The sequence below is a fragment of the Odontesthes bonariensis genome, chromosome 10 (genome assembly GCF_027942865.1).
Source record: "Odontesthes bonariensis isolate fOdoBon6 chromosome 10, fOdoBon6.hap1, whole genome shotgun sequence".
Taxonomy (NCBI): domain Eukaryota; kingdom Metazoa; phylum Chordata; class Actinopteri; order Atheriniformes; family Atherinopsidae; genus Odontesthes; species Odontesthes bonariensis.
The window spans coordinates 19,443,938-19,460,489 of record NC_134515.1 but is presented as its reverse complement, the minus strand read 5'-3'; the positions used below and the strand labels follow the sequence as shown (position 1 = coordinate 19,460,489).

Here is a 16,552-nt window from a genome sequence, read left to right as displayed (position 1 = left end):
TTATGTCGTAGTTTTTCTTTTTCCTCTCTTCATCTGCAGCATTTCTTTCTTCTTGCAGAGTTGGACAAATTTGCTGCTGATGACATCATGGATCCCATTGCCAAGGCAAAGATGGTGGCACTTAAGGGTATTAAGAGAGTGTTGGCACAGGATCCAATGGTTGTTCCCCCTGGCATAAACAGGTACTTTTTGTTAAGCATAAAACTTTTCAAACATGATTTGGAATGTTTTTGTTTTAATTCTAAAGTTGAGATTAGAATGTTTTTAAGTTCATTTTTATCTACACAAAAATGTTCAAAAGAATTGCAGTCAGATGGCACAACTGCCATCAAATGACAGGTGAACAGTTCCTGTATGCAGATCAACCTCCAAACTTGATTACTTCTTTGTTGAGCCATGCCTTACTCATTGGCTTACTTGCATTCAGTTTGTTTTGTCCTGTGGCGCACCTTGATTTTTGTAACCTGGCACACGCTGTGAGCACCGTGTTTGGAAAAACAGAGCTACTGGGAAGAGTACAAGTAGGTCCATCTCTACATGCATCTGTACAACCTATCAAAGGCAAAAAAAAATATATACAGCTGTTTCTAGATGTTACAAAAACAAAAAAAAGACAGCTTAAAGGTGAACACGGAAGTTGAAACTTTGTGTATTTTTTAACTTCCTTTACTTCTTCTGAAGCTGTTCCTGCGGTGTCGGGGTGTCATCGTCTCAGCAGCAATACCTACTGTTTAGGGAGAAAACTGCAGCAAGTCTAACATGCCTGAAGTGCCGGTATAAACAGTTGTGGTGCTGTGTTTAAAAAAAAAAAAAAAAAAAAAAAAAAAAAAAAAAAAAATCTGTCACTTTGAATTAAATCTGCCATAAAAGAAACAAACCCACCAATCGCATAACTTCCCCAGCAGAGGTTACAAACCATGTCAACCCCTATATGGCAGAGGTAACCTATGGCATGTGGCAGTTAAATAACTTGCTCAAATAACCCGTTTGTTTTTACTTGCATTGTAGCATTTAGTCTATTTATTATGGTTTGTGTAGACACGCATCTTATTGCACAAATGCAGCCAAATCAATCAATTCATGTACATGTGTAGAACAAAGGCTTGTTGGGCTTAATTTGAACCAACTCAACATTTTCTTCCACAATAAGGACTTTTTCAAATATCCCTCAATAAGAGACAAATCTGCCAACCTTTTGAACAAACCGTAGCTACGTTTTGTGAAGGACACTCTCTTGCTGCCCTTTCACGAGTACAAAAATAAGCATTGTGACACATTAACAGCTTCAACCGCAAGGAATGTAGCCACACTTTTGATTATTATGTGTCCATAGTGTTCTTGCCGTGTACTGTATGGTGCAACAGCGTGTGAAACGGAGTAGCATTTATATAGATCTGAACGATAGGAAATGTTCTTAATTCCTCCAGTGCCAAAAGGATAAACTTGGAAATTGTTGATACGGTTGTTTACACCTGAAGTATAGTTGTTGAGTTTTTGTATGCTTTGTCCTCAGGCAACAAGTTTCTCTGCTTGCTCAGCGGCTGGCCTCTGCCCCAGGCACAGATCCAGCTCAGGTTGCACCCGGACCATTAAAGGTGTGCTTTCTTTCTTTGTAATTGATTGAGTTACTTCTCTTGTTAAGTCATTGTTATCTGAGTTATCTAAATGTTCTTCTCTTGTCTTTAGGAGGGAGAACCAAGTGATCCTATCCAGACAAGACCTAACCCTCCTCAGTTTGTGCAAGGAATTATCAGTATGTCTTCTGAATACTTCTCATTGTTGAAAATGTGTTTAATCACCTGGAAATAAATGTTGCTACCACCATTCTCTTATGAAGGATGGCTTACCGTTTTCTCCTCTGTCACAGATGATGCAGAACAGCACCAATATGAAGAATGGCTACTTCATACCCAGCAGTTGCTACAAATGCAGTTGAAATTTTTGGAGGAACAGATTGGAGTTCACAGAAAATCCCGCAAGGCGCTGTGTGCTAAACAGCGCACTGCTAAGAAAGCTGGCAGGGAGTTTGCTGAGGCAGATGCAGAGAAACTGAAGTTGGTTACCGAGGAGCAAAGCAAAATTCAGAAGCAACTTGACCAGGTGTGTAGATTTTTTTATTTTTTTATTTTAAGGTGTCTGCAAAATCCTCACGTTGCATTGCAAAGGCTAATTGCATGTTGATATGTCATTTGATAACTGTTGACAATTTTTTTTTTTTTTTGTTGTTGCAGGTACGCAAGCAGCAGAAAGAGCACACCAATCTTATTGCAGAATACCGAAGCAAGCAACAGCAGCATCAGCAAGGCTCAGGTCTTCTTACTCAAGGTCATTCTGCACAAGGGGGACCATCTCACATGTTTCCAAAGATGCCTGGCCAGATGATGATGGGCCAGCAGGCAGCACCTGTGGTGGGACAGCACCCTGGCATGATACCCCAAGGTGGAATGCCTTTAAGGATGCCCCAAGGGCAGCCCTTTATCGGAGGAGCACAACCGCAGCTTCCTGCTACTCTTGGAGGCAGTGTTGCCAGGGTCCCAGGCCCTCCTGGCGCTCCAGCAGGGTTCTTCCCACAGGGGCCTGGAATGCAAGGTGCTGACCCCAGGCTTCTTCAAGAAAGACAGCTTCAGCATAGGATGCAGATGGCAAAGCTTCAGCAGCAACAGCAGCAGCAGCAGATGATGGGTCAGCAACCAATGCCACACCCAAGTCAGCAGTCTGGTTTAATCACACAGCCTGGGATGATGGGCAACCAACTTATGGCCCAACAGCAAGGAAACCCTCAACAGGGAATGTTAGCCAATCAGGCTAATCAGCAGAACATGGTGCAAGTCCCGCAAGCAATGGTTGGAGGCCAGTCTGTGGCTCCACCACAGCATAACCTTGTAGCAGGCCAGCCTATTAACCATTCTCAAGCCATGATGGCTGCTCAGTCAGGGATTATAGGGAATCAGTCATCACAGCAACAGAGGCCTCAGCTGATGATGAGTCAGCAGGGTGTAGTGGGATCTCCAGGTCACCCAGGACTCAGAGGACCCCAGGCTCAGTTGACCCCACAACAACAGAATATTCTGGCCCAACACATGCTAGCCTCTCAGCAGCAACAGAATGCTGCGAAGAATTTAAGCCACCTTCAGCAGCAGCAGGTCACACAGCAAAGACACCCAACACAGATGGTCAGTCAGACTAGCCAAGACCAAGGGGGACTTTCCCAACCCTCTACCCCACAGATGAGCTCCCCGCCATCAGCAGGAAGTAATACACCCCAACCTCAAGGGTCTACAGACGGCCAAAACTCAGGACCCAAAGAGGGTGGAATCCTCAGCCCTGTTTCAAGAACTCCACCACAACACAGTGGACCTTCCACTCCCAATCAGGTGTCCCAACAAGGCTCTGTTAATGATCATCAATCTGACCTGGGACGACAACAGTTACAACCGCAGCAGCAGCAGCATCAAAACCAGATGTATGTAACCCAACATCATCCGTCCAATCCATCTGTACATGAACAGCCAGGTTTAAGTGGAAACCAGCAAACTGGTGGGCCTCAGCAACAACAGCATCAACTTTCTCTTGCTCTCCAGAGGCATGGTCCCATCAGTGCAGAGAAACCCGGTTTAATGACCATAAAAGAAGAAATCAAACCCGTTGATTTCTTACCGCAACAGCAGACTGTTCAAAATACCTCACAGCAGTCACAAGATCCCACCATGAAGCAGCAGATCATAGGTCAAAATCATCCTGGCCAGCCGCAACCTGTCCCGATGGGCCTTAACCCACAACAGCAAGCCCTGATGGCCCAGCAGCAGAAACAGCAGGCAATGATGGGCATGATGAGAGCTCCACAGCAAGGAATGATGGCACAGAGGCCTGGGGTTCCACCTGGACAGATCCGTGCTCCCATCAACATCCAGGCTATTATTGCTCAGAACCCTCAGCTCCGCAATTTACCCCCAAATCAACAGATACAGCACATTCAAGCTATGCTTGCGCAGAGGCAGCTCCATCAGGGACAGATGATGCGAATGTCAGTAGGCCAAGGCCAACCAAGACCTCAACCTCCACAGGTTGGGCAGCCGATGATGGGGATGGACGGCCATCAGTTGCCATATGGAGGCATGGGGAAACCAGGATCAGTGGCCAGTCAGCAACAAGCAGGCGTGTTTGGCCAGCAGCCTGTTGCTCCTCAGATGCAGCAAGGGATGATGGTTCCCGGCCAGCAACAGCCACAAGCAGGTGATATGATGCAGCAGCATATGTTGAGAGGCCAGGTACCAATGCCACGTTCCCCAATGGACCCAAATCGCATGGTGCGGCCAGCGTCTCCACGTCAACCATTAGTCAACTCTTCTGGGGATCCACAACGACACACATTTAATCAAGTTATGCGTCCACCGACTCCCAACCAGAACCAACAAGCACTAATGGCAGCTGCAGCAGGCCGTGTGCAGGGCTCTCCATCCAATGTATATTCCCCGAGAGGCCCTTTTGGCATGAGTCCAGTCCACCCAGCCTCACCCCATTCATCCCATGTCTCCTCACCTTCTGTAGGTGATGGTAGAGCTGGAAGGGGGAGTCCATACAGCCAAGTCAAGGCATCCCCTCTCCGGTCACCTGGAGCCAAGAGCCCACTTGATTGTCCAGGGCTGAAAGTAGAAACTCCATCGTCAGGCAGTGAAACGTCTCAGACAGCTTCAGTTATTCCTAATGGACCACAGAAAGGCACGAATGTTCAGCAGCAGTTGCAGCAGGTTACCGAAAGCCATGGTCCTCACACACAGCAAGGGGAGTTCTGCAAGATGATGATACAGAACATCAAACAGGAACCAAAGGAGGTTCAGTGCGATTCACAAGAGACTCATCCTGGAGTCATAAAGCGAGAAGCAGCTGGTGAGGCGATTATGTCTGAGAATAACACTAGCTTTATTAATACTGGAAATATGTCTAGAGACCCTGAGGCCCAAGGTCCTAGACCTGAGACTGGACAGCAGCTGCTACAGAAACTCCTGAAAACCAAGAATCTTCAACTCTGTGCTCAAAGGCCCTCTGAAGGCATCCATAATGAGATCAATGGTCACATCAACAGCAAACTTGCAATGCTTGAGCAAAAGCTTCAAGGAACTCCACGAAATATGGAGGTGTGTTTATTTTTTTTCCATTAATTTTCTTTTAATCTTCGAGTTATTTGTGGGGAAAAATATGTATTTATACTCTCAACCTTCACAGGATTTACAGTCTATAACTAAAAGGGCTCCTGTACAAAAGCCAAAGCGCACAAATAAGGCAACTGGAGACAGAGGGGCTAATTCACGGAAGAAGAATAAGAAGGAGGAGGTTGGGAAAAGTGCTGAGGCCCTAATAAAACAACTCAAACAGGTAAAAAGATTTAAAAAAAAAAACAAGTATAATCTATTTTATTGCCACTGATGTTTTGAGGAGTGATTCTTGGTTATTTAGACTAATGGGTGGTTTACCCTCCAGGGTCTCTCTCTGCTACCCTTGATGGAGCCTTCAATCACTGCCAGTCTGGACCTCTTTGCCCCTTTTGGAAGCAGCCCAGCCAATGGCAAAGCCCAGCTTAAAGGATCATTTGGGAATGCAGTGCTGGACAATATCCCAGACTACTACTCTCAGTTACTTACCAAGGTACAACTAAACACATGCACCATCACTTTTGTTTGTAGTATAATGCTACTTTTAGAGCAAAGACTTCAAAAACTTGAGTCTCAAAACCCATTTTTTGTGACTTTCTACAGAGTAACCTCAGCAACCCCCCAACACCCCCATCCTCCTTGCCCCCTACCCCGCCACCATCAGTACAACACAAGCTGTTAAATGGAGTGACTCCTGGGGAGGAGCTTTCTGAGGGTCAGAAAGATGCAGAGGTAGCAGAAGAGCCAATGGGTAAGTATATTTTCTGAATCTTTGAAGATGCTTCATCTGCAGTTATGCTGGGTTCTAAATGTACTATAATGCTATCGTTTATCTGCAGAATCCGTTCCAGAGGAGGTGAAGAGTGTAGATATTCTAGCAGCCCTCCCCACCCCACCACATAACCAGAATGAGGATATAAGGTACAATAAAATCGTTTTCCTGAGTTCATTATTGTACGCAAAACAAGTTGCTGTGAATGAAGGAAATATGTTAACTTTTTTTTGTTTTTGTGTGTGTGTGTTAGAATGGAGAGCGATGATGAAGATGCTCCAGAAAGCATCATCCCAGCATCATCCCCTGAGAGTAATGTAGGAGATGAAACGCCCCGATTTCCTCAACTGCGAGAGCCTAAGGAGGAGGAGACGGAGAGAGCAATATCCCCCATTATACCGCTCATACCTCGCACTACCATCCCAGGTACAGCACACGTTTTTAATGCGTTTACCAGACACTGAACAGAACAAATTGTTATGGGGATGCATCATAATGTTATGAATAAATGTTTAACTCAATTAATTAATTAAATAATTTTTTTTTTTTTTTTTTTTTTACAGCATTTCCAGAAAATAAACCATTTGAGGGACCTGATGGTAAGGCAGTTTCCACATCAAACCACTGGGACAAGGCAAAAAGCAATGAGGTGTCTGTTACCTTCACCATGTCTTCTGCTGCAGCCAAGGTACTGAACTGTGACATCTTTATCGCAATGTTTTTGTTTTCCTTTTTAATTTTTCCCACCATGCGTATTAACAGACTCCCCCCACCCCCCCACAGAAACTTAATCATGTGATGATGGCCATGGCCCAGCTGCTTAACATTAGGATGCCAGGATCTTATGAAGTTACGTTCCCTCCCCAAAACGCTGACATGCCTGGAGTGGAAGGGCCTGCAAAGGGACCTGGTCAGTCAGGTGGGCACTTATGAGCTATTTATTTCCATGAGGTTTAAGGATGAGAATATGTGTCAAGAAATATTGTGACAGCCTGCCTCAGTCCTGTGGCAAATGCCCGGCTTGACTAGCTTTAAAATGGAAATATCTATTGAAATGAATAAACCCAGCAGTGTTTCCCATACATTGAGGAAACTATGGCGGCCCGCCATAGTTTCCTTTTGGCCGCCATAGTTTCCGAATCCCAATCGTTTGAAACACAGCGATTTTTTTTTTTTTTTTTTTTTTTTTTTTTTTTTTTTTTTTTTTTTTTTTTTTTTTTTTTTTTTTTTTTGTTGAAACACAGCGATTTCATCGAAAACCAACCAATATGACTATACAACAGGTGAACTAGTAATTAAACATGTCCTAAAGTGTGCAATGTCAGAGTTTTGAAGTTTAGTGGCAAAAAAGGTTTATGTGTTATTAGTCGCTGTCGGGGCGATTGACACACGTTATAGATTAGTGGGTGCGCGTGCATAAAGATCAGCTGTAATCATCGTGATTTCATTGACAAACATATTTTTTTGACCTATTTATATTCTGAGAAATAATGTGAAATTTGAGCAATGACGAGTACACTAGTATGTTGTCCGGTATGTTGCTTAAAAAAATAGTAAGCTCAATAGTTTCTGTTTAAAATAAGGTGTTTCATCCGTCCCGCATGTGTGGTTCAACCATCCCGACTAGGCGGAGCGGGGTGAAGTTGGTTTTATATTCGACATTCGCCTATTTTCCGGCTTTGTAATTGTAATAGCGTCACGAAAACTGCACCAATTAGCCTCAGGATGGTATTAATATTTACAGAAAACTAAGACTAACATACCACAGGCTTTATCAACTCACCAAAGTAAGCCTGAAAGATCAGAGTAACCGCGCCGAATATACTTCTAAGTGAACTACGGCAGCCGGAGCGCTTAGGGACCGTCGCAAAAGTGCAACGCCTTTTTTTGTTCTCACTGGATATTCAACCAATGAACACCAAACCAATTCGGATGGGTTTGTGAACTCACTATAAAGCTTTCACAGTCTTTTAGTTTCCAGAAAAATCATTTTAGGTAGAACATTTACTCAGTGTGCATAGTTAATTCCATTTTAGATTTTTATTTTGTAATAGCTCTCTTGTTTTTAAAGATATCAACACCAAACCGCTTCTGATGTGTTCCTGAACTCATTGTGTACTTCCCACACCCTTTGTTATCAAGGAAAACCTTTTCAAGTTTCTCAAAAAGGCACAAGTCCTCACTGTAGATGATCCATTCATATTTTTCATGAAGTTTAGTTTTAACCTGTAAATATTTTCTATTACAATTGTTATCATTGGGTTTTAATGACAAGATGAGGTTTCCTCATAAGCCCACAAGGGTTTCTGACATCTCCAGCACACATTCCTTTTTTTTAATTTGTTGTGTTTTATTGTGTATTTTTTGTTATATTTGAATGAATGTGTGCAAATCAATCAAATAAAATAAAATCTGCAGTCGCACAAATTTACGCCGCGTGAATTTACCCGCCCCCCATAGTTTCCAAAAATTCTGTGGGAAACACTGACCCAGGCTATTTGAAGTCTTAGTTACAGTGATTAGTCTTTTAAGCGAGCAGGTTTGCTGTTCAGAAATATTTGTGTTTGTACTAAAGTGGAACTACTCTAATATTGCTCTAAAGGTTTATCCGTCCATAATTTAAGACTAAAGTTGAATGTTTTTCAGGGGTGCTATGCACAAAGGAAAGTGCTTCACCAAATCAGGATGATTGGCTGAGACAATTTGATGTTTCTCTGCCTGGCTGTACACTGAAGAAACAAGTGGACATTTTGGCTCTTGTTAAACAGGTTGGTCACTTCAGGTGTCTTGACTGCTATGAATTGTTTTATTTATTATTTTTTGCCTTGAAAGTCACATATGTCATGTCATGTCATGTCGTTTTTTTTTTTTTTTTTTTCCTCTCAGGAATTCTCAGAGACTGCGGACAAACCAGCGCAGCACTGTTACACAACCAAGGTAAATGATTTGGATGTACGCCACCTACCTGTCATACCAGTGGAGGAGTCTCCACCCCCATCACCGTTGCCGCCTCAGCCTTCACCATCTTTACCGGTCACAGCTAGTGAGGCTGAATCTTCCAAAAAGTCAACCTCTCCAACCCGCCTGCCCTCCAGCCCCATCAAAGTCCAGACAAAGACCGAGCCTGAAGAGGATGTTGAGGCTCCTCCTACTGATCCAGTTCAACAAGCTAATGTCCCCGAGTCTGAAGTTTCTGCTCCAGCGTTGGTGACTGAACCGCCAACTGCTTCTGCACAGCCTGACCCTCCTGCACCCACTGAAGATCATCTGATTCCTGTTGTCAAGGAGGAGGAATCTGCCACTGAGCTAGTTCCGCCTTCTAAATATTCTCCCAGTCCCATGGAGTCTTCGCCTAAGGCTATCAAGCAGCGCAGGCCTTACTCGCCTGATGAGGAGGTGGTACACCCCAAAGTGAAAAAATGGAAAGGGATTCGCTGGAAGCGTCTTCAGATTGTCATCTCAATACGCAAGGGTGGCTCAAAGAAAGAGAGCAGCCGGGAGGTTTCTGAGCTGATGGAACGTCTGCGCATCACTCTTCGACCAGAAAAGCTGCCTCGGGACAAGCGCAAGTGCTGCTTCTGTCACGAGGAAGGCGATGGGGCAACAGACGGGCCTGCACGCTTGCTTAACATTGACGTGGACTTGTGGGTGCACCTTAACTGTGCTTTGTGGTCTACAGAGGTTTATGAGACACAGGGGGGTGCCCTAATCAATGTTGAAGTTGCCCTGCGCCGTGGATTGCGGACTCTTTGCGCGTACTGCCAGAAAACTGGTGCTACCAATAGCTGCAACAGGTTGCGTTGCCCAAATGTCTACCACTTTGCCTGTGCTATCCGGGCACGCTGCATGTTCTTCAAGGATAAGACCATGTTGTGCACCCAGCATAAGCTGAAGGGCCCCAGTGACGATGAACTCAGCACATTTGCCGTTTTGCGCCGCGTCTACATTGAGCGCGATGAAGTGAAGCAGATTGCCAGCATCCTGCAGCGAGGTGACCGTATCCACCTGTTCCGCGTTGGCGGTCTCATCTTTCATGCTGTTGGCCAGTTGCTACCTTCCCAAATGGCCAACTTTCATTCACCCACTGCCATCTTCCCTGTTGGCTATGAGGCCACACGCATCTACTGGAGCACACGCATTCCCAACAAGCGATGTCGCTACCGCTGCCGCATCAGCGAAGACGACAGTTGTCCCCTGTTCGAGGTGCGTGTTTTGGAGCACGGAATGGAGGATCTGCAGTATCACGACACAACCCCAGATGGTAAAAACTCTGTTGTATGGCATCTCTTAAAGTTGTGGTTTTAAAAAAGAAAAAAAAAAACTGTCTTGACTAAATTCAATCCACTGCCTTTGCTTCTAGGGATCTGGGACCGAATTGTTCAGGAAGTGGCTAAACTCCGTGAGGATTCGTCCATGTTGAAGCTGTTCACTGACCAATTGAAAGGAGAAGAGATGTATGGCCTCACCATTCATGCAGTCATGCGAATCACTGAGTCGGTAAGAATCTTTTTTTTCTTTTTTTTTTTCCCATCGTGCGTTACTTGTTTTCATATGATGGTGAAGGGCAGTGCCATATTTATCCAAACATTATTAAAAAAAGTGCCAAAGAAAACCTTTATGAGACTGTCTGTGCAGAAACCAGTTTGTTGTGTTTTAGCTCCCTGGTGTGGAGAACTGTCAAAACTACCAGTTCCGATATGGCCGGCACCCCCTGATGGAGCTTCCTCTCATGATAAATCCCACCGGCTGCGCTCGTTCTGAACCAAAGGTCGCCACACAGTGCAAGAGGTAAAAGATTGTTGCACCACTTAACTGTGAAAAGCTGTGTTTTACAGTCATACTGAGCATGGAGGCAGGCAGAAAAGACTTAAATATGAAGGCTGTCATGAATTTATTTAGTATTGGCACAGAACAAATATAAATGTTCAACAATGCTCTATGTTTGTCTCCAGGCCTCATACCCTAAACAGTACCAGCGTGTCAAAGGCCTACCAGAGTACCTTCACTGGAGAGCTCAACACACCCTACAGCAAGCAGTTTGTCCACTCCAAGTCCTCTCAGTATCGGCGTCTGAAGACCGAGTGGAAGAACAATGTCTATCTTGCACGTTCTCGCATTCAGGGCTTGGGGCTGTACGCTGCAAAGGATCTGGAGAAGCACACCATGGTCATAGAGTACATTGGGACCGTCATACGCAACGAGGTGGCCAATCGGCGTGAGAAGATCTACGAGTCACAGGTACTCCAGCGTATACACAGGCAAAAAAAAAAGAGCTTTTGTTCAGTTGAAGTTTAAAGAGGGATAAGACATCTGTACCCATGTAAAGCGTGTATAAAATGCATATTCTAAGCAGTTTTGAATTGAAAAGTGTGTTTCAAGCTTTGCGTTTCCTCATAGAACCGTGGAATCTACATGTTTCGCATCAACAATGAGCAGGTGATCGATGCCACTCTAACAGGTGGCCCTGCGCGGTGAGTATGGATTTGAGAACGGCTCCCTGAATGTAAACTCTTCCATCTTCTATGCTTTGTAACTGACTTTTCTTTCTCCTTTCCCAGTTACGTCAACCATTCCTGTGCCCCCAACTGTGTTGCTGAGGTTGTAACATTTGATAAAGAAGATAAGATTATCATCATTTCCAGCCGCAGGATCCCCAAAGGAGAAGAGGTGCGGTGCACAAAATTGAAAAAAAAAAAAAAAAAAAAACGAGAACCACTTACGTAAACTTTGACTTGAACTGGGTTTTTTTTATTTTATGTCTTAAAATGGCAGGAAACTTAACTTTCTCTGTTTACTTATTTCAGCTGACCTATGACTACCAGTTTGATTTTGAAGATGATCAGCACAAAATCCCTTGCCATTGTGGAGCCTGGAATTGCCGGAAGTGGATGAACTAACCAGATGAATGAAAAATGGAGAATTGCCCTCACTGGTACCAGAACACTCCTGCGCCAAAGCCTTTGAATCCTACATAGCCAGTGCATAAGCTGTTCTGAAAGACATGGAGGAAGGTTGTCCTCTGCTATTGAAAGACTAAAGTGTTGACACCTGTAGCCAAAGGTCTGAAAAGCATTAATCAGTAAAACCAACCAACCCCGCGAACATCAACAGCAGCTTGATGGTGGGGCTTACTCTCATGTTTGGACTCGTGAATCACAGTTTCCTCAGCTAAAAGGCCCCCCCGCCCTCCTCGACTGTTCTACTCTCAATAACCTTTCAGTGGCTGGAAAACAATCCTCAACAATCTACCAAATGATTCTGACCCTCTGATATCAGTACTTTTAGTGCAGAGCTCGCCCGCAGCTTTGATTTAAAAGAAAAGCCATGTTAAAATACTAAGAATGAACTAAGGATGCATTTTTATGTTTTGAGTTGGACCTATTTCCTGTCCCACCTGGCCACCCCTCCCCCCTTCACCTCCCAGAAAAAGGCACTTTCCCATCAAGTCATCGATGACTCATGACAGCAACTCTGATATTGGCTCGCTAGACAATCGTGATGTGACTCTGTGTGAGAGCTGCACACAGTCAGTAGAAAAAGAAAAAAAGATGCACGTGAATATCAAATTTGAGACGCTATTCATCTGTGGCTCCAGTGGCATCAGATGTTCTGACTCTGTGGAGTCCAAGGTGGGTTAGCTCGACCCAGTCTACCTCACTGATTAAGCGGAAAGTGACTGCTTTGTATAAAAACTGTTAACTGCTACTGTGGAACTACTCTGTGGGGGGTTGGTGGGGGTGGGGTGTTTTTATGGGCTTAGCCCTCTCGGACAAGCAGGGAATCTTAAGCAGCAGGTTTGCTCTATCTACTCTATGCTGATGATTTACAATAATGAGCCAACATAATTATTATACATGAACTATTTATACAGAGGAAATATATGACAGTTTTGATAAGATATTGCATTAAAATCACAATCAGAAGCTTACTTGGGCGCCTTTTACGCCACCAAATCATCCTGGATATTGATGTAACTTCTTTTTTTTTTTTTTTTTTCTTTTGTTCTTATTTATGCATCTCGAAATCATGCTGTTAGCTGTGTGAAAGCACAATAACATCCACTTTTTGAGTTGCTCGGGACAATAACGGTCCGTATGAACGGCTTGAGGGTCCCGCAGTCTTTCGAAGAGGATTATAAAGTTCAAACTTTACCAAGTACCCTTCAGATGGTTGTTTTATCCATTGAAGTTCCACTTGCTGACAGGAGCCGGTGGCTGCATGACTACTGCCCCCATGTAATGCTTTTTACCCCCCCCGACTACTCAAGTCTTTTCATAACTCAACCTTAAACTTTGAATCCTGCCTCTTCCTCTCTGTATTATTTAACGGACTGTTGTTTAACTTTACTGTAGTAAGTCTTCCTCTGCCTGAGTACAGCCTGCAGTGTTTTTACTTCCCCCTATAGTGTGTTTTTTTTTCTAGTGCTGGTACTGTCTAATTGAGGCTGAACTGGTGGCAGGGAAAGACTTATTGGATAAAAGGGCATTTGCTTTCATTTCTGTACGAGATGAACGAAAAAAAAAAGTCTTTAAAGGGAGCTTTACTAAAACTCCACCTTCCCATGCTACTTTGTTTCATCTTTCCCTTAACCTGAGACCTCACATGATTTAAAAATGCAAAAGTTGTACAAATTGTAAATAGAGTATATGCATTAGGGGGCAGCATCTCTTTATCCAGCCCCTTTGTAATCAATAAAGTGAAAAGTGCTGAAAAAAAAAAAAGAATAAAAAATTGGGGGGGGGGGAAGAAAAAGAAGAAAAAAAAAAGAACCACTGGATATCATTTTAACAAAGATAAAGCTGTACATAAATATAAATATATGTAAAATGGCAAACTAATATCTTTATGTATATGAACCAGAGTGTTTTGCATTTACCTGTTTTTCTATTAGTGTTTTTTGCTATAAGCTCTCAGAGACAAGTTTGTTGAAAAAAAAAAAAAGACAAAAAAAATAGGTTATAAGGAAACTATCGGGGGTTTCCAAGCGGCCGCGGCGCTTTCTGAACCGTTTGGGTTTATGCGGAGAGTCGTTTATTAGACATACAGACAGAAAACAAACACAAAAAAAAATCACTTCTTGCATACAGCAGTACAATGGTGCATAGCATTTGTATTTATGTAATATTGTTTGTGTTTATTTTTCATTTTTTATTTATGCTACTGCTTGTCGATTACCAAAACCCTGTCCCTTAATCGGTCACAATTGGATTAATAGTCTTGAATGGAAAATCTTGCAATCCCTAGAATATTGTTGGTGGTTTGCTTTTTTTTATTTTTTTTTTATTTCTAAATATCTTCCCTATAGAAGTGAATGTGTTGGTAAACCTTGTGAAATGGTTACTTGGCCTAATGTATGTTATGATGTAATACTCAAAGTTAATCCCATACTTAACCTGGTAATGAATTGCACTCTCATAGTATAACAGAGAACTTCTCTAAAGTAGTAGATATTGATCAAGTATCCTAAACAGTGATGAATATATATGTATAATATATCTATATATATATATATATATATATATCTATATATTATATATATACATGCATATATATATTTTTTTTTTGGTATGTTTCTATTTCAAGGGAAGATCATGACGAGACATTAAGAAGCTCACTGGATTTTTGCCTAAATAATTTTTAACCTCTGAATCTTAATTTAAGTTCTCTGCATATCTTATAATTTAATAAAGTTGCTCAAAATTGAAGGTTTTTTTTAACCTCACCTTTTTAAAAAGATGTTGCATCTGTACAGCAGAGATACTTTTAGGGAATATGAATAAATATAATGATCATTTTTATTGTATGTGGCATGTTTTGTATGGATATTCTTTGGAATTGTACATATTTTTTTCAGAACACCAGAGGTTGCATCTCTTTATATACTGGTTTCCCTACTCCCACCCTCCCTCCCCCACCCTTCATCTTATTTCTTTGTCTGCTTTTGTTTCTTGGAAAGGAAAATAAAATGCATTTTAAATATGCTGCGCATCTTTTCCTCTTGTCAGCGCGGGACCAAAGTTTTATTACGTTTCAAATGATTCTTTTACAGGGTTACGGTTGGTAAAAACCGATGATAAACCACCAGGTTATAGGTGGAGTAAGATGACCCAGGTTTCCCGCAGGCTGCGGTGAGAGGCTGCTTGCTCCTTCGGACGTGACGGCTGGGAGAAGAGGTTCCTTACACAATATGTTCAGCTTGCGTGCTTTGTTGTGCTTTTTGTACCTGTGAGAGCATTGTCACCACTTTTGGGAAAGATCTGGTCCCCCAAAAAGTACTTCTTACTCATATTCCAGAGAAGTACGTCCATGCGTTGCTGGTACACAACTGAGAAAATTCCAGCATATGGCTTCCTTAAACCATCACAGAACTACCCTCACGCTGCAATGCTGGAGTCTAAGGATTCTTTCGGCATCCTAAATTTGTCTTTAAGGGGCCAAAGAAACTCAAAAACATGGTGGATGATGTTCTTCTACTGGTCCATCGTCCACTTGTTGTGGTCTTTTTACACCATTTTATGTGTGGGTTAATATTAATGGGAAAAGAAAATGTCGGCCCCTTTCGTGGCTTCCTGCTGCGCCAAGCTCTCCATTAACTGTTTTGGTTGATATTTGCTTGGCAAGAAGTTGATTTAGTTCTACAGACAAAATTAAGTTCTAATATCTCTTAAGAGTTGCAGCTCCTCGATCATAACTGACTTTTGTTGCCAAGGCCGCAGCCTTTTCTGTTATGTTTTCAACAGTTTGCTCTTGCCTTTAAGATGTGGGGCAACGGCTGTTTAGCTTAAAAAAAAAAAAAAAAAAAAATGCATTGAAATCATTTGTGATATTTTGTGTAATACAATCAACACTGGAGTATTTTTGTCTGCCAGCACAAACGGGTGGAGTGATGGTCTCCCGCTTGTCTCAGCTGCTGCTGATGCAGCGCATCTTCAATAAGCGCAAGTTGAAGCCACGGGTAAGCAAAAGAGGAATTTATTGTATATCATCTATATACACTTTTCAGCTAAATCAGAAAAGATCTGCACAATATTATCTTTGAAGTCTTGAAGTATTACCCATGAACATGATGGTCAAATACCCATGGCAACAATCCAAACATGGACACAGGAGTGTTTGACAATTTTGGTTCAACAGCAGTCTCCCACCTCCCCCTCCCCCGTATCCGCTACACTCTGCTCGCTGAACTTCTACCCATGTTAACAGTAGCAGCAACATTTCAGGGGTACACAGCCAATGACCTGAACAAGACAAAAAAACGAAGACAAAAAAAAAAGAGAATCAACCTGCAGGAGGTGGAAAAATACATGTCTTAAGTTCATCTACCTCAGTGCAGAGGACCCAGTGTTTGAGACAGCATGCAAAATGGATTCAAAACATGACACGTGAATTCTGGATCAGGTGATGGTTTAACTAACATTAACGAACGCCCTTGCGGACATAACAGTGCAGAGCCCAATGGTGACAAATATCAGTGTAATACTTTCATAGTCTTGTCTGCAGAACGACCCAAAGCTGCAGAGAGTAGAAGGAAAACATGCAGTTTCACTTTGCAGCGCGTCAGTCTTTGAAGGTAAAACTCGTCAATTACACTTTACATCGAACTGTATGTTCCCTGTGTGCGAACGGTCAG

General features: G+C 42.9%; 1 protein-coding gene across 3 annotated transcripts in view; it reads left to right on the top strand.

Annotated features, from left to right (window-relative positions):
• The window catches only part of kmt2d (lysine (K)-specific methyltransferase 2D), a 33,792-nt gene extending 18,890 nt beyond the window's left edge, over positions 1 to 14,902 (top strand). For all 3 annotated transcript variants that reach the window (XM_075476754.1, XM_075476752.1, XM_075476753.1), the window contains exons 36-55: positions 59 to 182; positions 1,514 to 1,595; positions 1,687 to 1,753; positions 1,868 to 2,100; positions 2,232 to 5,135; positions 5,224 to 5,373; positions 5,479 to 5,643; positions 5,754 to 5,901; positions 5,990 to 6,071; positions 6,176 to 6,348; positions 6,486 to 6,610; positions 6,706 to 6,841; positions 8,569 to 8,690; positions 8,809 to 10,183; positions 10,283 to 10,419; positions 10,580 to 10,710; positions 10,875 to 11,160; positions 11,320 to 11,393; positions 11,481 to 11,589; positions 11,727 to 14,902. In XM_075476754.1, the coding sequence (XP_075332869.1) occupies positions 59 to 182; positions 1,514 to 1,595; positions 1,687 to 1,753; positions 1,868 to 2,100; positions 2,232 to 5,135; positions 5,224 to 5,373; positions 5,479 to 5,643; positions 5,754 to 5,901; positions 5,990 to 6,071; positions 6,176 to 6,348; positions 6,486 to 6,610; positions 6,706 to 6,841; positions 8,569 to 8,690; positions 8,809 to 10,183; positions 10,283 to 10,419; positions 10,580 to 10,710; positions 10,875 to 11,160; positions 11,320 to 11,393; positions 11,481 to 11,589; positions 11,727 to 11,819 (6,716 nt within the window). In that variant the 3' untranslated portion in view covers positions 11,820 to 14,902. The remainder of the gene's footprint in view (positions 1 to 58; positions 183 to 1,513; positions 1,596 to 1,686; positions 1,754 to 1,867; positions 2,101 to 2,231; positions 5,136 to 5,223; positions 5,374 to 5,478; positions 5,644 to 5,753; positions 5,902 to 5,989; positions 6,072 to 6,175; positions 6,349 to 6,485; positions 6,611 to 6,705; positions 6,842 to 8,568; positions 8,691 to 8,808; positions 10,184 to 10,282; positions 10,420 to 10,579; positions 10,711 to 10,874; positions 11,161 to 11,319; positions 11,394 to 11,480; positions 11,590 to 11,726) is intronic.
• Positions 14,903 to 16,552: the final 1,650 nt, after the last annotated feature.